General features: G+C 38.4%; 2 protein-coding genes across 3 annotated transcripts in view; one reads left to right on the forward strand and one right to left on the reverse strand.

Annotated features, from left to right (window-relative positions):
- Nucleotides 1–20,536, forward strand: part of LOC123868765 (carbonic anhydrase 2-like) — a 41,038-nt gene that overhangs the window by 8,839 nt on the left and 11,663 nt on the right. The window contains exons 3-9 of one of the 2 annotated variants that reach the window (XR_006796711.1): nt 434–601; nt 1,712–1,835; nt 2,534–2,636; nt 3,315–3,427; nt 3,778–3,901; nt 4,270–4,607; nt 16,645–16,654. Coding sequence is in view for 1 of the 2 variants with exons in the window: in XM_045911371.1 (XP_045767327.1) it covers nt 434–601; nt 1,712–1,835; nt 2,534–2,636; nt 3,315–3,427; nt 3,778–3,901; nt 4,270–4,539 (902 nt within the window). In the remaining variant the exon portion in view is untranslated. Of the gene's footprint in view, nt 1–433; nt 602–1,711; nt 1,836–2,533; nt 2,637–3,314; nt 3,428–3,777; nt 3,902–4,269; nt 5,374–16,644; nt 16,655–20,536 lie in introns of those variants that run through there. The other variant, XM_045911371.1, reaches the window with a different exon arrangement.
- On the reverse strand, nt 13,515–20,051 carry LOC123868734 (FAST kinase domain-containing protein 4). Its single transcript, XM_045911314.1, has 11 exons — nt 19,948–20,051; nt 19,570–19,738; nt 18,964–19,151; nt 18,005–18,232; nt 17,336–17,508; nt 16,555–16,780; nt 15,677–15,827; nt 15,034–15,264; nt 14,668–14,734; nt 14,135–14,240; nt 13,515–13,966 (listed from the first exon to the last, which is right to left on the reverse strand). Exons 2-11 carry the CDS (start codon nt 19,736–19,738, stop codon nt 13,838–13,840), a joined length of 1,668 nt encoding a protein of 555 aa, XP_045767270.1. The 5' UTR covers nt 19,948–20,051; the 3' UTR covers nt 13,515–13,837.

Below are 20,536 nucleotides of genomic sequence, written 5' to 3' on the forward strand. Positions count from 1 at the left end.
TAACACCCCTCTTTTTGGGTCGGGGGTTAAAAATAAAGTTACCTACTTACTCTTGGGAATTTTACTATTTACGATTTTATTATTTTTAATTTTGGGGATAAAAAGCAGCCTGTCACCGGGATGCAAGCTTTCTCTGTAACTGATTTCGGTGGTTGAGACGTGAAAAGGTAACAGACAGACTCACTTTTGCATTTATGATAGGTATAGGTACCTACCTACTTTTTATCAAAAAAAATCGAAACAGTTCTAAAATCCAAACTACAAGAGGTGGTGAGGTGGTTTGATTTTTGGGAAGTATACTAACCTAATATGGTTAGTAGTTAGTACTTAGTACTTAGTACTTAGTACTTAATTAGGGTGAGTAAAATAGATGACTGTTAAAAAATATAAAAATAAGCATGTGGTATCTGACATAGTCAATATTAATCTACAGTCGAAAAAAACTGGCCGGGAGAGTGCACGAAGGGTACCCAGCAGTCACCCATCAACATAATGTCCCGCAGTGCCGTCGTGGACAAGTTCGACTCGCACATCAGGGGCCCCCTGGTGTTCCGGGGGTACGGCAGCGTCAACGCCTCGGCGGGCAACGACGGACATACCTGTGAGTATCTTCACGACAGTAAGCTTCAGACAACGTACGATGATACAGGCGATTGGCGACGGGATATCATATAAAAAGCCCATGAAAAGACCTCATACAAAACGCGTGACATCAGCAGCATGACAGAACGACACAAAATGCATGCGTCACACACATCAAACGCCTTCTGGTGTTCCATTAATACAGCAGCCTCTGCTGCCAATAATGACGTGTGAGTAACCCGACGACAGCAAATTTCGGACAACACACGATGGTAGGTTTACTGACGGTAACAGCACGACAAGACATCGCACAAAACAGATGACATCAGCAGCATGACAGGACGACACACATATCAAAGGCCCTCTGGTGTTCCATTAATACAGCAGCCTCTGCCGCCAATAATGGACGTGTGAGTAACCCGACGACAGTAAATTTCGGACAACACACGATGGTAGGTTTACTGACGGTAACAGCACGACAAGACATCGCACAAAACAGATGACATCAGCAGCATGACAGGACGACACACATATCAAAGGCCCTCTGGTGTTCCATTAATACAGCAGCCTCTGCCGCCAATAATGGACGTGTGAGTAACCCGACGACAGTAAATTTCGGACAACACACGATGGTAGGTTTACTGACGGTAACAGCACGACAAGACATCGCACAAAACAGATGACATCAGCAGCATGACAGGACGACACACATATCAAAGGCCCTCTGGTGTTCCATTGATATAGCAGCCAAGCTGTCAACACTGGACGTGTGAGTAATCTGACGACAATAAACTTCGGACAACGCACGATGGTAGGTACTGACGATTCACACAAAAAACTTGACCGTAGCAGCACGACAAGACATCACACAAAATGGGTGACATCATCAGCATGATAGGACGTCACACAAAATGTGTAACGGCAGCAAAGCACATGACGCAAGGGAAATTTGCAATTTAGTTTAGTAGTGCGGGCGGACCATCACTCGCTGCACGTTTTATTATCCAGATTTGTAGGTTTTCCGGTTATAGCGAATTAATTAAGCTTGTTTTTCCTTGTGAATTTCCATTCGAGCAAAACGGCTTTAACTGGTTATCGAAAAAAGTCAGAACGAGATGTATCTCCACAGTGAAATGGACGATAGACGAAGACGCTCCTCCCCCGCTGGTGTCCGGAGGGCCGCTGCGAGGGAACTACAGCTTCGTGCAGTTCCATCTGCACTGGCTCTCTGAACACGCTATTGACGGAATGAAGTGAGTGTAAATGCAATACTTTTTCATTTATTTGCTTCAGAATGTTAAATTTTTCACAATGATCCCTGGTTGCAATGTGTGGTTTTATGTAGAGAGTAGAGATATTACATCTCACCGATGTTGATACAATTCGACCGTCGAAATATGTACAAATAAAAATAGTTCATACAAATAATAAGTTATTTTGTTATATAAACACCAGAATAAAGTGAACTTATGGAATAAAATTTTAAGCTAGATTTCTCTAATAAAATTTCTACAAATTGATCCTTTGCGTGAAAAATGAGTCTTCTGTCATCTGGTGACAGGAAGGGCTGGCTCATTTTTGGCTGGATTAACCGCGGAATTTTTTAACACTAAGACTCCAGGGCCCCTTCTTTAGAGCAATCGGAGTAAAAATATAATTCTCGTTAAGAGAGATATTTGTCTCGTTTACCGGTTTCAGCCATCTCAGCGGCGGCTCGCAGTCTTGATGCTGTCTCTCTGATAACATATCTATGCTCTGATATAACACGAGACTCATGTGTCAATACACGTTGCATCCCACATTATACCCCCGTTCCCAGGGAACCTGCATTGATCTAATAGGTTTCTTGGCATTATTTCGACAATGCCGGCGCATGAGCCGCAATGAGCGCAGGAATATCTATGGTAATATAAATGTTACTACAATTTGTGATGTACGGAACTTTGTCCAGGTTTCCCATGGAAATCCACATGGTGCACGTGAAGACCGGGATGTCGGTGGACGAGGCTGTGAATCATCCGGATGGGCTGGCCGTTATCGGGATCCTTGCTGAGGTAAGTGGCCAATGATTGCTCTTACTTTGAATCCCATTACTCGCCTATATCATCATAGGAGAGAGGTAGATACGAAGATGGAAGGGTGAATCTTCCTCAGAAAATAGCCACCTTGTTGGTTTGTTGGTTCGTGGCGGGTTGAAGCTGAAAATCAGCGTCCTGCATTTTATGCGTGTTGACGCAAGATAGGTACATAGTTACGGACCAATGTCGTCTTTTGCATGGATATTATTAAAAACCTAGAAAGTAACACAGGCTACTTTTATCCTGGATGATTAAAGAGTTCCAACTAGATTTTTAAAAACCTAAATCCACGCAGATGGAGTCGCTACTCGCGGGCATTATATTGAATATCCACACCAAACACGTACACGTGACACGTGCGTAGTGACGCGTGTAAACCCCTAACACACCGGGTTACGCATACGTCCACGCTTTACGCAAGTGGTGTGCCATGTTTCATACAGTTCCATACGTTACAACGCAATGGTACGCGCTACGTCTACGCTTACGCAGCCTGTGTGAACGAGCTGTTATCGATATCATTATAAGTAGATGGACCAGATATGATGCTCAAGACCGGGTAAAGTGGGCCGCAAAATGTAGGAAAGCGGAAACACTAAGACGAAGAAGAAGATAGATAAACTACAACACGTTCCTTATTTTATTGTTCCCCAGGTACACAGCACTACAGAAGAGAATGAGTTTGCACTGGGAGAGTTGGAACCAGTCCTGCCATACCTGCTGGAAAGGAATTCAGGGGCTGTTCCTGCTTCCGTCATTGATCTCACGTGAGTCATCATATTTATCATCATCATTATCAACCGATAGGTGTCCACTGGTGGGGTCTCTTGTAGCGGCTTCCACACGCCAAGGCCTGGATCCAACAACACCAGCGAATCCCTGCGATTGGTTTGAAATAGTTTGTCCATCTAGTGGACAAATGGTCTGCCAATGCTGCGCTTTTTGGTGCCGAATTCTGTTTAATTCCAACTCTCTATCTTAGTTCAAGAAAAACAGCCCGCGAACAGACGGATGGATGGACGGACGGACAGCGGAGACTTAGTAATAGGGTCTCGTTGGCTAAAAGGTGTTAGTCAGTTCTTGATGCATCTACTTGAATATTTTATTTGTTCCCCAGGCGGATGTTCAGTTCAAATATGCAATCGTTTTACACGTACCACGGCTCGCTCACCACTCCCAACTGTCAGGAGGTTGTCACCTGGATCGTCATGGACAGGCCCATCAGAATTACTGACACACAGGTGAGGAGTTTGCTCTAATTCGAGTAGTGGTGCATAATCTGGCGGCTGTATTGCTAAGGAACTGCTACTAGCGAGGAAATTTAAAATTGGCAGCAATCACAACGGATCGGAGATGGTCGATGTGATACAGGGACTTAAGGACCTGCACAGGCCCAATAAAGAAAGACGAAGAAGAAGAGGGATCTGCTTTTACCTATTGGGGTGTTCCGTAATTCATTCCTGAAACCGTTCATTAAATCTTCACTAAAATATGGTAGTGGGAGCAACCTGGCAGAACGATAGTAGTTTCAGCGTAACAGACGGACAAACTTTAGTAAAATATTGTTTTAGTAATCTTCTGGGGTCAATAATGATTTTATCCGTTCCAGTTCAAACTCTTCAGTAAAGTCGACGTCGGTGGCATTAACAACTACAGGAGCCTGCAGCCAGTCAACCGGGTCATCCACAGGAGTAGAGAGTCCAGCGGCACCGTCGCTATACCCGGCGCTATCAGTCTCTTCGCAGCACTCCTCAACCTTTCCACGTCCATCACTGGGGTCATGAGCAAAGGCATGTGCACTCTAGTCAATATGAAGAAGAGATTCTTCGGACGCGACGTTAAGGAGTGCTCGGTTGTTAAAGCTTTGAACAACAGCTAAATATGTATTTCAGTGACTAGTCATAGACATAGTTCAGTTCCTGTTGAGAGCTTACCGGCAAAGACGTAGGTATCCATTCCATCAGCCTGTATGCGTCCACAGCTGGACATAGGCCTTTCCAAGAGCGCGCCACCAAACACGGTCTTTCGATACAAAACGCATACAAATAAAAGGATACAGAAAACCGCATGCAAAATCTGAAGTTTTTAGAGTTGGACCCAGTGGTTTGAATTGTTACCTACGTTGTTAGATATATCAGAAGTTAGTTTCTCTTTTTATATAATATAAAATTATGTAGATAGATTTTTTGGTAAAAGTATATTATTTTTATTAACTAATTCCATTTCCCATCGTGCATCCATAGTTCTAAATTAATTAGTAAGTGGGCCTATGATAATGCCGAATGGCGATCGCATTGCATTAGACTTTCTAGTTTATAGATATAAGTAGATTTTAAATTTTTTTTTTGTTCCTTGGTAAGTAGATCGAGTATAGGAAGTAGGTCGGTACAAAACATTAATCGATTTTCCCATATAAGTATATTTTCCTTTTTTATTTGAAAGGGAACACAAGACGTAAGTCGTAGTCTTATTTTTTTCCTAAAATTTTACTTTACATTTAAATTATTATTTTCATAATAAACTACATACATAGGGTCTTTTATTATTGGGGGTCATCAATTTGAGCGATTCTTGATTTGAAAGAGGCTACTTTTGAATTGATCATGTACCTATTCGAGAAAAAATACAGTAGGTAGTTATTATAGTTGGATGTTGAAGACCATTTTTTTCTGTTATATAGTTTACCTTCGCAATGGATTATTTCACGTTGTTAGAAAGTGATTAAAAAATAACTTTTCTTGATAATATGCATTTATATTGATTGTAATGTTAAATAGCATTTAATCCTATACAGGCACTCTAAAGCTGGAATTTTGGTGCAGAAAATCATACAAAAGTTATTTACTTACCTATATTTTACATGCAATTTTTGTAAATTAACTGATTAATTAAATTATTATTAACATAAATTATGTAATATCAAAGTTCGTAATTGGTGATAGAGTACAAAACTAGTCAAAAAAATGATATATTTATGATAAATGTAAACATATTAAATTACATTTAAATAAATGAATTGTAATCAAGTAAGTAATAAATAAAATATTTATTTAGGTATTTAAAGAATTTGAAATAGTTATAGTTAAATGTAAAAATGTTATATTACATTAATTATTTATTTATATGAATGAATTAACTTATAATATTCAACTAATAAATAAATAAAAATATTTATTGAAAGAATTTGAAAATATAAATAATTTCATATTAATAGTTAGGTATTAATTGAATAATAATAATGATGGTTAATTTTATTATTTATATGTGTATGTATTTGCCTAAGTAGGTACCTCGAGGTTATAATAATATGGTTGAATTTATTATAATTATATTTTTATGTTGTAGCAAGTAGCGGCTGTGAAGTGAAAGATGATTGTTTTTCTAAACTTTTATTCATTAAAGTTGTAAATATTTAAATATATTTTGTAATAATTTATTAGGTGAATAATTCTATTTTGTAGATGTTATTGTGTTCTTTATTATACAAAGTTACAAATTAAAATACGAAATCCTAAACATTTACTGTGTTGTTTTATTAAATAAATATCCCACGCACTGCGTTAAATAAAAATGCTAAGAATACGAGTAAGTATCTTAATAATATTTTAACTTCTAAGTAAGTAAGTATATAATATGAAAAAACTTCATAACTCGCATAGGTACCTACCTATCGATGATCGTATCTACCTACTAGCTGATGCCCGCGACTTCGTTCGCGTAGATGAAGGTTTTTTAAAAATCCCGTGGGAACTCTTTGATTTTTCGGGATAAAAAGTAGCCTATGTGCTAATCCAGGGTATAATCTATCTCCATTCTAAATTTCAGCCAAATCCGTCCAGTAGTTTTTGCGTGAAGGAGTAACTAACATACACACACACGCATACAAACTTTCGCCTTTATAATATTAGTGTGATGTGATACAACAATGAGTAGGTACCTACTCTGTGCCTACAACCTAGACACCATAGATCCATCCATCCATAATAATATGATTCATCTAAGGCGAAAGTGTATGTTGACTGACTGACCTGTCTGTCAGTCACATTTTCACGGCCCATCGTTTTTGACGCTTGGTCTTTGCCTACAGATATAACTCCCATAGATGGTCATATAGGTATTATTAGGCTTCTTTTTATCCCGGAAAATCAAAGAGTTTCCAAGGGATTTTTAAAACACATAAGTAAATCCACGCGGACGAAGTCGTGGTCATCATGAACTCATCGCTGTTTCACTACTGAGCACAGGTCTCCTCTCCGAGTGATAAGGGTTTGGCCAAAAGTCTACAATGACCTACCTGGCGAAGTGGCAAACGCCGTGGTCTTATTATAGTGAGAGGTCTCGGGTTCGATTCCCGGGCAGGGGTTTGGAATTTTATAGTTTCTAAATCACTGGTCTGGTGGGAGGCTTCGGCCAAGGCTAGTTACCATCCCACCGGCAAAGTCGTGCCGCCAAGCGATTTGGCATTCTGGCATGATGCCGGGTAGAAACCAAAGGGGCATGGGTTTAATAAAAACTGCCATACCCAGTCCAGATTAGCCCTGCATATCACTTACCACCAGGTGAGATTGCAGTCAAGGGCTAACTTATATCTATATAAAAAAAGAACACGCTGGCAAGGATTGGCAGACTTCACACATCTTTGAGAACATTAAGAGAATTACTCTCAGGCTGAGATCTAATATACAGCGCGAGGTACTTTGGCTCAGACTTCTTCAGTTAAAACGAGACGGTATTATGTCAGCTGTATAGCGCTGTCTCGTTATGTGAAGTCTAAGCAAAGTCAAAGTGCGTCCTATGGATCTCAACCTCAGGTATGCAGGTTTCCGCGCGATGTTTTCCTTCACCGTTAAAGCAAGTGCCTGTTGGTCGTCATCTAGTATAAATGTCATTTTATGTATCTAGGCATTAATTAATTATTACTTATTGTTAATTAATTGTCTGGTTCGTCAATGATCAATAAAATTAATTATGCCATTTTAGTACGCACATTTCCATTTAAAGCATTTCAAATATATTATTCTTCATGTATTTCTATTTAGTTATTTAGGTTTCTAGTTTATAGTGGCCTTGTAGACCTAACTATGACCTAAATACGGAATAACTTGATTATCTAAACCTAAATACCTAAGTGTATCAGTAGAAAATGTAGGTACCGACTTGTTGCCTATTTTCTTTTACGTTTCACTTTGATTTTTTAGGGTACCGTACTTGGAAGTTGGAGGGTGCGAACGGGGTCGCTATTATTATAAGCAGTCCGTCTGTCAGCGCATTTTACCTCATGAGCCGTATTAGATGGATATACGTGGAAAGTTGATATTTTCCGAGAGTGTATTTTCTGTTGCGGCGGTACCGAACAATAAAAATAACTAAGATAGCAACTTCCAAAATAGCCGCCATGCAAATTAAAATATACATTAAAAAGTAAATTTCACACGATGTTATCGTTACATACTTACACTTACTTAACAAATTCCAAACTTCTTTAATTTATGGCACATGCTCAATATTTAACAAGTTTGAACACTTTAGATAGGTACAAGCATACCTACCATACCATCGTAGGTATGCTGCAATCATTGCAATAAAGAATTTCAGATAAATTAAATCTAGGTACTCTACCTATATTATGTAATAGATAGGTAGGTACCTAGGTTTGCCGTAGGTGTCTACCGTAAAGTCGACACCGGATAACTTCATATACTTACTAGCTGATACCCGCGACTTCGTTCGCGTGGATTTAGGTTTTTCGAAATCCCGTGGGAACTCTTTGGTTTTCCGGGATAAAAAGTAGCCTATGTGCTAATCCAGGATATTATCTATCTTCATTCCGAATTTCAGCCAAATCCGTCCAGTAGTTTTTGCGTGAAGGAGTAACAAACATACACACACACACACATACAAACTTTCGCCTTTATAATATTAGTGTGATAGGAAATAGCAAAGTATCCTAGCACTCAGAAACAAATCTAGGTTCATCAGCACATCCTCGATCTAGATTCTAATTTCGCAGCGAGGAGTGAGGGCCCGAGATAACCCCTATTATCTTGTTGCAAGCCAGGACGTCAGTGTCTTTGTCTACATTCCTATTTAATGTACTTACCTAGGTACTAGGTGTGACTCACGAATTCTCCTGATAAGGTACGGCCGGCTTCAAAATTCGAGTAGCAATTCCGCAAAGCGCTCATCATGTCGCACCTAACGCATTTGCATAACCGTGCTAGCGAATAATATTATGATCATTATGGTGCTAAACGACTTACGGCCTTTGACTGTACCTACCAAAGTAGTAAAGTACATTTTTATTTTTTTTCATGTGCGTCTGCCTATCCGTGGAATGTGTCTCGTGAACGGTAATAGCTAGAGATTTGAATTTTTTACAGAAAGTGTATTTCTATTGCTGCTAAATAATAAAAATTTAAATATGTATTTTTTGCATGATGGCACGGAACCCTTTGTGTGCGAATATGACTCGCACTTGACCGATTTTAATAGGTTATTCGTTATTTCTTTATATCTCGCAGCGAAATGGCATAAGCGGGAGTTAGCCAACTCTGTTAGGGGTATGGCTAACGCCCGGAAGATGTTAAAATGACAATTCAATTAGACTATTTCACTAAACAAATTTATTGATATCATAGAATACTAATTTGATACATTAAATTAATTACATTTATACATCGACGTCATTTATATTGATATCATAATAAACATTTTCGGAGGCGATAATAGGGTACCTATTTTTATGCCTGAAAATCAAAGCGTTCCCACGAGATTAAAAAAAATCTAAGCAAACAGAAAATAGTGGAAAACAACTATTTTTTAACAGGGCTTTCTCCGTCACTCGTTTCCACTCGTTTCATACAATCGTAGTTCCAATTTCATTTGAATATTAAGCAACCAAAGTCCATGAAATTTTGCAGACATATTCTAGAAACTAATATCTGTGTCTGTGGTGTTTTAGATTTTTCTAAAAATATGTAGTTTTAAAATTACAGGGGCTCCAAGATTTGTATGAAAATTTTAAGACCGCGTAACTTTAAAACCGAATAATTTAACAGAAATCTGGAAAACCACAGACATAGATATTAGTTTGTAGAATATGTCTGCAAAATTTCATGAACTTAGGTTGCTTAATATTCAAATGAAATTGGAACTACGATTGTATGAAACGAGTGGAAACGAGTGACGGAGAGAGCCCTCTTAACGACTTTTTGAAAATACGTTTTAAAAGCTAGAGTTTTCACAAGAAAGCTCGGCATAAGAACGGCTTTGAAGGCAATCAGTACAAGTGCACTTGCCTAGTTCTAGTTAAACTCTTCGACTCTAGGTCAACACTCAACACTCAAGAGCAAGGTCGAAGTCGAGACTGCATTACTAGTATAGAAGCTAATTATTATACCTACCTACGTTGCAACTTGCTACGTGAAAGCTTTCTTTGACTCGGGGTTCTTTCACTAAATTCATCAAAAGCGATGTTTAATTTTTGAAAGCTGCGTTTAACAGAGCCTCAATAGCTCAACGGTTGAGGAGCGGACTGAATTCCGAAAGGTTGGCGGTTCAAACCCCACCCGTTGCACTAAATTGTCGTACCCATAGAGTATATAAACCCATGGTCGTACTTACTCCTACCACAAGCTTTACGCTTAGTTGGAGAGTTAAAAAACTTTGTTCACTCTTGATTTGGAGATTTTGCAGCATCAATTCAAAAGTTCGACGGCCCGATTTGGAGCTACGGTGGTATGATCTTGCTTTTGTTTATTTTTGACTAGCCGATGCCCGCGACTTCGCACACGTGGATTTAGGTTTTTCAAAATCCCGTGGGAACTCTTTGATTTTCCGGGATAAAAAGTAGCCTATGTGCTAATCCAGGATATTATCAATCTCCATTCCAAATTTCAGCCAAATCCGTAAAAAAATAGTAGTTTTTACATGAAGAAGTAACAAACATACACACACACACACAAACTTTCGCCTTTATAATATTAGTGTGATGTGATATGATTGCCTACAATATTAATAAGTAGGTATACTTATCTATCTTTGTTTTTTTTTTTAAAGAATAATAGCCATTTGAATCATGACTAACATTCCCCGTTCCCCTCCAACTAAGCGTAAAGCTTGCGCTAGGAGTGGATACAACAATAATGCAACGAGTGGGGTTTGAACCGCCGACCTTTCGGATTTCAATCCGCTCCTATAACCGTTGATCTATTGAGGCTTATAATAGGTTGTATCTTATAATATGCTTATTATATATGTTGTATCTATTGCATCCGACTACTCAGCTCAGCGGTTTGCGAAACTGAAGTGATGAGAATGATGACCTTGCACCGGAAAGTGCAGCGTTGAAACCTACTGACTTATTGGACTATTGGATTATATTATCTACTAGCTGATGCCCGCGACTTCGTTCGCGTGGATGTAGGCTGTTAAAATTCCCGTGATTGAACTCTTAAAAAGTAGCCTATGTGCTAATCCAGGGTATAATCTATCTCCATTCTAAACAGCCCAATCCATCCAGTAGTTTTTGCGTGGGGTAACAAACATACACACACACATACAAACTTTCTCCTTTATAATATTAGTGTGATCGTTCAGTTATTACATAATCACTTCAATTGTTTAACTTCCATCTATTAAGTACTAGATAGCTAATTTCCTAATTTTCGAGCAGTTATGTTTTTTGGACAGTTATGATTATGATTTATGATTAATGACCTTCGGAACAGATTAAGGCACTTGTTCGACCTCCAACGAGGAAGCGACTAGCCCAGCAACCGATCCGATAGTCCGTCGCACTCGCACACTCGCTTCCAGGGACAATACCTACTATCTCAATTATACCCTCGCTTCTCGTTGCTTACCAATTCCTTTCTAGTTTTGTAGCTCAACTCGTTTCTCACTAATCGTCGGCGGTGAGAAAAGTGTTGTCTGTCTTCATGGTCGTCCACGTGGACCCTGACGGGACTTGGGGTAACTGTTCAAGGTGTTGACCCTCCTCAGTGGTGGCAACACCGCCTGCAACTACAGGCGGCTCGCTGGGTTTGACCACTGGTCATCACCCGTAATTATATTTGCAGGGTTCGCATAATATAAACCCAGTTCATATTGCAGATTGTTTCATTATGACCTATTCCTATAACTGAAGATATAGCAATAGGTGATAAAGAGCAGTTATTTCCCAGGAAGCTGCTAAGTCCGGAGAAGGATTCGTATTTCACGTACCTCGGTTCCCTCATGTCATCGGAATGCAACGAGGTGGACGTGTGGATCATATTCATCAAGCCCATTTACAACTGACGCTCACGATTATCGATCTGTCACACATGTTTTAACCCTGTTTTAAACTTTTTTTTCCAGATATTCCAACAAGATATTAGCGCTTAAGAAGGAATCCGGATAAATGCTTATCTAAATAAATAATGTGTTGTGATGCCAAACAATTTTTTATAAATAAAACAATTTTTATAAAGCAATTGTATTTTTTAAATAATATTAACAACCATTAACTATACACACATCCGCACATACAACAAACTAACATAAGTTAGGTAATTTATAGGAAACAATTTTTACAAAACAGCAGTTAAAGTCGATTTGTCTAGAATTATAGATTAGTTTCATATCCTCACTCCGACGAAAGCGTCGGGATGAGATAAATAGGGAATGTGGCTAACTCTGTCGCACACAATTAAATGACATACATAAATCTATTGCTATCCTTTTCTGCAGGGAGCATTAGGAAAGGGATAGCAATTTTAGTGCTGTCATGTTAGTTTGGAGATTGTGTAGAACAGAATAAGCCAATGGTACATCTAAACACGTCCTTTATAATTAAAAAAATATGTACATAATAATTACACAAGTACATAGTAAAGGTGCAAACAAAGTAATGTGTTGTGTTGTGTCGAAACGCATCTTTTGCCGCGACCTTCGATCATACAAAACGATCTCGATCATTGTTTTCGTATTTTATGTAACCCCGATCATTCTCTTGTCACATCAAGATACGCCACGCCCATGACTAAGTTGTTTGCACTTTCCTTTCACTCACGCACACAGGATTGCCAGATGCCCCGTATTTTAGGGGTTACCCCGTATTTCAGAGTATGACGATACAGAAACCTGTAATTGCGAAAATAAAATACGGGGTAAATAAAGCTCGCGTATTTTTTACAAAGTCAGCGTTCAGCCGAAATCGACTCAATATTGATACTGTGAAGGTGGAATTACAAGTTAAATATAATTTAAAGTTATTTAACTTGCATTAACATGTAAAGCTTGTGCCATTCCTGGCACAAGCTTTACGCTTAATTGGAGGGGAAAGGGGATCATTAATCATGATTAGCTAATATATATACATATTTTTTTTTTTTAAGATTTTTACAATGTTTGTTTCACAAAATGAAGAGCTTATAAAAGCTGTTTCTTCAAACATTAAGTATTAAAAAAATCTCTATGTACAATACTGTCTCCCGTGAAAAAATCTAAAACCCGTATTTTTTATACTAGTATTCCATAAATCAAGAAGTGGCAGGTGGCAACCCACACATACACACACAAGTGAAATCATCGGATTAGTTATTACATTGGATGGAGTTATAGCTTGGTGTCCATGACGTGTCAAACTAGATTGCGGTAGTAAAATATCAAATTTAATCTCATTGATCTGGCTGTACATTTTGAAGCTTAGACTCCATCCAGTGTGATAAATATAAATTGATCTAAAGTGAAAACCACTATTGAATACTTTAATAATATTATCATCTATTACCCTATAAACTATTATTATATATATTATATTATTAGCAGGGTTAAAAAAACAGTTTTTAACAAATAATGTTTTGTTTTTTAAACTGTTTTTTTCCAACCCTGACTATGAGGTATTTGGTCAACAGAATTTTTTGGTTTACCGGATTATAGCAAGTTAAGTTTTTGTAAATAAATATCACCGTAATATGGACCTAATTAAGTAACAATATGCATTTCTCCATGCGATAGGCATTTATTCATTAAAAAAATCGGATTTAGGGATATCATTCCACGAAGCATTCCCATCTTCATGTCACCAAATACCTTCTTTTTACTAGAAAATATACACTAGGGCCTGAAACAACGTACGACGGCAGCGCCGGCTTCCGTCGCACTTTATGTGTCTGTCAGCCTTAATTTAATACCTAACTCGTACGCGATGTATTTGACTGACTGACTAACTCCTTTAGCCGTTTCTCGATGTACTGCACTCTAGTCACTAGTTTGTCCTTAGGATTGAACTCCGTGTAGGGAATCTCTAATACTTTGAAGCCCTGGAAATAGAAATTACAACCATCAATATATACATTAGGTTTAGAACACTTCGATAAAAGATGGTAGCCTAAAAACAGCTGTTCTGTTTGGCGGCCATTTTCAATATCAGAAAAAGATCTGAGTTACTCTCGAATCGCGCCTATAGAAGTTTTTGTTCAAATATTTACCTTGAGTCCCAATAGCCTGCTGTACAATGTGTTGACTCCTAGCGGAAGCTGCACCTTCCTGGTGAGGTCGTGGTAGTCCAGGCCTAATACTGCTATCCTGTGCACACTGGAAACAGACAATCAGATCTAGATTCATTACTAACAGATAATATTTTGTCAAGTTTTAGAACTACATACCTCAAAAGGAAAAACGGAACCTTATAGGATCACTTTGTTTTCTGTCTGTCTGCACGTCTGTCGTGTCTGTCAAAAAACCTAAAGGGCACTTCCCGTTGATCTAGAATCATGAAATTTGGCAAGTAGGTAGGTCTCATAGCACAAGTAAAGGCAAAAATCCGAAACCCGTGAATTCTTGGTTACATCACAAAAAAAAAATTGTTCAAGGAAAATAACTAACTCAACTAAGATGGCGCAGTCCGTCATTAACTTGTAGTGTTACATGCAACTCTTAGGTATACTTTCTACGAAGGTACCGAACCCTTCGTGTGCAAGTACGATTCGCACTTGGCCGGTCTTTGACAAAATATACTTACTCTTTTCTGCTAGCTGCTTTTTCTAAAGGCACCGGATGACATTTTGAATCGACAGCAAATTCAGCATCTGTGCAAATTAAAATAACGTCATATCTCTGATAATAGAATGCCAAAAAAGGTAGTAGAATTGGTATCAGCAGATTTTAATCATCGATTTTCAGCAACTCATTTATCTATATTATATTTTCTTCTCTCATATTATATCAACATGAATCTTGCTTGCTTATTATATTATGTTCGTATACCATTGAACTTTGTACAGTTGCTGTTAGTCGAGTAGTGTTAGAGAGAGGGGAGAGAAGGGGTGGAGAGGGAAGAGAGAGTGAGAAGGAGATAGAGAGATAGAGATTCTGTATTAGTACTTACCATAAATAAATCCCATGCCAGACTGACACTCTCGCCTCAGAAACGTTTCAGCAGAGACTAAGCTCTTGAATGTATCCATAATGCTCTGTACATAGAGCGCTTTTTCCTTTGTATACACGATTGGCACTCCCACTGATATGTCTTCGGCGAGCCGCGGCGACGTGGAAGGGAATTTGAGCCCTACGTACGCGTCTATTGTCATCAGTTTACGTCGGGACGGGATTGGTATTTCTGAAAGATCGTATTGTAAGATTTAAAAAAACATTTGTTTGTGCGTGGTTGAAGTATATTCTTTGAAATTGTGATAATTTAAAAAAAAAATATATAGCAATTTAATCCTATACTAATATCATAAATGCAAAAACATGTCGGTCTATCTATTTATTACAATTTTACACTCCATTCGCACAACCGATTTTGACGAAGCTTGGTACATGGCTTGCATTCCAGAGACAGATTTTTTTGAAAATTATGTGAAAACTTTTTGATTTTCCGGCACAAAAAGGAATCTATGTAACTCTCCAGGTTTATGCTAAGTCACGCCTATCCATTGCAGCGTGATTGAAGGACAAACCAACAATTTTCTTCATTTTTCTTGATTCAAGTTCTTTTGTTTGATGAATAGCCTACTGGAATGTCTTACCGCCAGCAGAGAGCAGTTTGTCAATGAATTCCGGCTTCAGTGTGGAAGTGAGGTGGTGTTTTTCTGCCTTCTCCAGTATTAACAGAGAAAACACTAGATCCAGCCAGGACGAAGCTTTGGCCATTTCCTCTTCTTTTAGTGATAGGGCTGTCTGGAACGAAAAAGGTGGGAATATAAAGAATTCTGGTATAAGACGTCAAAGTCAACAGTGCCCTTAGTACTGGATTTTACTTCTCACCAATTTTGATAGTATTCGAAATATAAAATAACGTCAAAGTAAAATGGACCTAATGAGCCTTGATTTAAAGTATAAAAATCCAATACCATTGATTTTAATTTCGCAACGTTTACGCTGGCTGTAAATATATGTACAAACTTGAGCATTAAAACAAAGCAGTTAAGAACTATTTTACTTTAACGCTAAAGTGTTTCGACTCCCAATTACTAACAACATTGGTAAGAAGTAAAATGTTATACTAAGGGCACTGAATGTTTTTCGATGTCACGTTGGGTACATTTTGATGATTCGGCATTTAAGGGTAGGCGCCCACTGTCGGCACGGCATCCCTACATATAAGTGTGCATTGATGGTTACTATGCCGCGGTATCCTTAGGTATACCGCGTTGTCGGTTGGCTGGTCAAGGGCTATATCTTCTCTCGACGTCCCAAATAATGTCGAAGCCACCGCGTACAACAAGGTGTATTGTGGGATGCCTTCTGGCACTATGGACCGACTTAAATAAAGAGAGTTGAGGGAAGTTGATAGATGAGCAAGGCTGAGGACTATGCTGACACTCATTTGGAAAAGACCTATGCCCATAAGCTGATGATGCTGATTATAATGATGATAATGATGATGATGATGATGATGAGTTACCTCTATCAGCGCGTCCGACTGCACGGGCAGATAGTCCACAGTGGCGAGAGTGACTACAGCGGCGGCGATGTCCGCCGGCCGACACACGGCTCGCCGCGCCTGCGTCCAGTCCGCGAGCGCAGTGAGCGCCGCCTCGTGCCGGTACTTGAGTAGCCCTAGCGACACTAGTATAGAGCTCACTACTGCGGGCTTGTCCGCGTTTGAAGGTAGGTTCTCAATTACATCGCTGAAACGAAGGTCAAATTGTAGTATAAGATTTTAAATCTCTAGATGGATCAATTAGTAAACAAGATAAAGTTGAAAACTAAAACCTGACTGCGATTATCTTAATAAATGCTGAAATATAAGAGTAAAATTGTTTTTCTTTCGCTTGGTATATTTTAATGTTGTTGTACATTTATGTTCATGAGCTCAGAATTTTGTCCTTTTTCATTTGACATCCCACTCGATAAAATAAAAAAAAATATTTTTGGACACCTCCACCTTTTTTGATGTTACATGTTAGGTCCATCTGTCTGTCTGTCTATCTGTCCGTCCGTCCGTCAGTCGTGTTTGTCAAGAAAACGTATAAGGGCATAAACAGACAGACATAGAAACAAACAGACAGACAGACAGACAACAAAGTGATCCTATAAGAGTTCAGAAACCCTAAAAACGTCACTGTTCTATTTTGTGGGTAAATCTTAGCATTTAGACAGATTGCCGGTGTGGACTTTTTATTACTGGTAAACGAATTGCTACGTTTGTTTAACCTAAAAGTAGGCAATATGTATCCACCTACCTGCATATCCTATCTAGCAGCACGGGGTCGGGAAAGTTGAGAGAGGCCATCGAGAACAAGAGGTCAGCCGACTTCTTAAGGTCGATAGGCTCTGACTGCTTCGTTATGTTGTACGACAGCGCGCGGAGCAGGGGCGTGCTGCGGCGGCCTTTCTGTTGCAAAGCCTTCATTACCTGGCATTATCAATATTATCAATTTTATTAATATGTTTAAATAATACATGAATACGTGTAAGTGCATTTGATTAGAACGTCACTTTACAATACAGCATTGTAAAGTCGAAATCTCCTGAGGATGCGAAACGTGCGTCGAGAGAAAAGTCTTGTGTGGTGGTGCATGTGAATGGTGGTGGCAGTGCTTGCTTGGGAACTTGGCTTTATTGCTTGGTTGGGGAGGTAAGCGGTGCTTAGCTTGTAACTGCATGTTTGACCATACAGATTTTTTCTGTTGGCGGATTATAGCAAAATAATTTTTAACTGTTTCTTGGTAAGTATGTTTATTGAGCTAGGTAGCACATGACACATGGCATTATAATTAACGTTTTTTATCTACCCACTTGTATTGATCTTTATCACAAAAAGGCAAACAAATGGTTGTGTGAGTAGATTCTCTGATTTCTCACTGTTCTATGTTAGAACAGAAGTTTGATGAAGGGGGAACAAGACTTACCTTGATCATCTGTGGCAAGGATAGATTAGCAATGAGCCTCGCCGCTTCATCATCCCCTGTGATCCCCAGCACCGTACTCAGGTCTTCGGCCATGGTTAGTGACGTCATGGCCTGGGAAGCGGGCGTACGGCCCAGAATGCGGCACAGCTTGAGGAAGCGAGCGTCCTTCTCAAATTCGGATAGCTTCACGCGGTTGTTGCTGGACCATTCTGATAGCACTGACACCATCTGGGCAAAAAGACGTATATGTCATGGACAAGTAAAAACATTGCTTCTTGCTCTAGTTGGAATAGTAACATTTTGCTATGTGGGATTTTTTAACTGTATAGGCATGCACTTGACTTAATCAGACCAAATAATAGGTGATGATGTAGCCTTAGGTGGAATGCGACTGCCTAGAATATGTATACACACTCCTCTTTTGAAAATCCCTATACTGCAGCTGGTGGGGACAATGGAAGATGGAAGGGCATTCCCTATTTTAGCCGTGCATATTAGGAACAAGGAAGCTAATGCGCTTTGTATGAGCAAGTATGTATAGGGAATTTCGACTATGTAGGGGTGCAGACCTTTATAATGCTGCTCCATTTGAAAGAATCAAAAAGAATGATAGCATCTATCAAAAATTTACGAACCATTGTTTATTTGACTTTGATAGTTGTCTAGTTGTATAAGTAACTAGTAATAGAAATTAATAATAATTATATTAAATATTTTTCTAAATTTAGGCTTTCAGTTTCCTCTGTGCCTTGGAGTCTGGAGAACACAAAATATAATAATAATAATAATTGTAAAAAACAAGAATCATAACCTCACCCTCTTAGTTGAGTTACTTACCTACACTCAGAACAATCTGGGAACCCACAGCATTATTATACCAAGAAAACTCCAACCATAGTGATTAATAGGAAGGGGTCATGCCCTTCAGCAATGAGGAAAACAATGAGAGAGAATACTACCTTCAGGGCATGTCTCCTAGACACAACAGGGTTCTCAGCAACAACTAACAGACTGTTGACATCAGTGGCACCCAAGATTTGGCTGTCAAGCTGTTGGGTGCGGTTCTGCTTTATTGACTTTGTGCTTGGCTTCTGTTTGATTTCACCTTCAGGGGCATTGAGAGATGCAAAGGCTGCTGCAACTAAACCTGAGGAGATTCAAATATACATCCCAATCATATAATCATAATCCATATTAGTATGATAAATGGTATTTGAATTGTCAACTTTTAGATTTTAACTACTCAAATATTGAGATTCTAACAGTTCTTATCTTATTACTACTACCTACTACTATTGTGACACTTGTTTAACTTGTAAAAATTTAGCTTAAATAACCACAAAATTAAACTCTCTAGTTCAAAAATTAATATAAAGTATATCCACTTCTGGCTAAACTAACACGAGACCATGTTAACCAGTTAAGTAGTGGATTACTTAAATCTTTTACTTAGTATCAATATTACATAACAAATATCTGTCACACCAGCACAATAAAATGAAGATAAATAAATATAATCAATGCACTTGAAGGTTACAACTAAACAGTGGTTTTATTGCGCTTACTTGAAGTTTCTTTACCGGCCGACGTAGGTGTTTGTGTATTTTTATCAGGTATATTTGTAGGAGATTCTGTTTTGTCAGCTTTAAACATCGTTACACCAGGAGCCGAGTATTTCCTTACAGTATTTCGTGAACCTAACCTCCAAATTATCAACCCACTAAACTTCAACATCTACAATAAACATAACAAAACATTTATTATGCTAGATTATACAGTAAATTCATTAAATACAACAAATTTTGTACTAATTAATGAACAGAAACAACTAAAAACACGTAAGTTTTGGCTTCTTACATCACATCAATAATTTTGTTTATACTTTGATATTGGGAATAAGCATTAGTTAGTTGTACTAGAGTAATTGTTGAATATAAAACTACCTTGTTGATGGAAATATAGGTTTTCTTGGTGAATAAATAAGTTTTATAGCGTTTACATTTAATTCTAAAAATTAAATACAATTTGTTCACACCTGACAACACATGTCAAACACAGACCACGAATGATGTCAAATAACAAATTGTCATAAAGAGATGTCAAACTTAGAGTATAGCACAATATCTAAACGGAAAGAAATTTTTTGTTTCTAAAGATATAAAACTCATGAAATACTTTAAATTAAAATAAATTTTATAATTATAATGTTCCATGTTCCAGCTTTCATCATCATCAGATCATTTTAAAATATTTCTGAGAATTCTCTTGCAAAAGTTTTTTTTTCTCTCTCATCTGGCTTTACAAAGATTAGCCAATGTCAAGTTTGTAGTTATTTGTAACAAGTTAGTTAAACAAGTTAGTTATACAAGTATGGACCCCGTCTGTGCCGGCGCTCGCTGACATATGCACGGCACCCCTTTAGAGCGCTTTCCAGTCACCTTTAACAAAAAAAAAACACTCCAAAAAGGCAGAGCACGCCCGCCAGCTAACACCAACACAGACGAAGTCCTTGCAAAAGTTATAGGTAACAAA

This window comes from Maniola jurtina, chromosome 10 (assembly GCF_905333055.1).
Source record: "Maniola jurtina chromosome 10, ilManJurt1.1, whole genome shotgun sequence".
Classification (NCBI taxonomy): Eukaryota; Metazoa; Arthropoda; class Insecta; order Lepidoptera; family Nymphalidae; genus Maniola; species Maniola jurtina.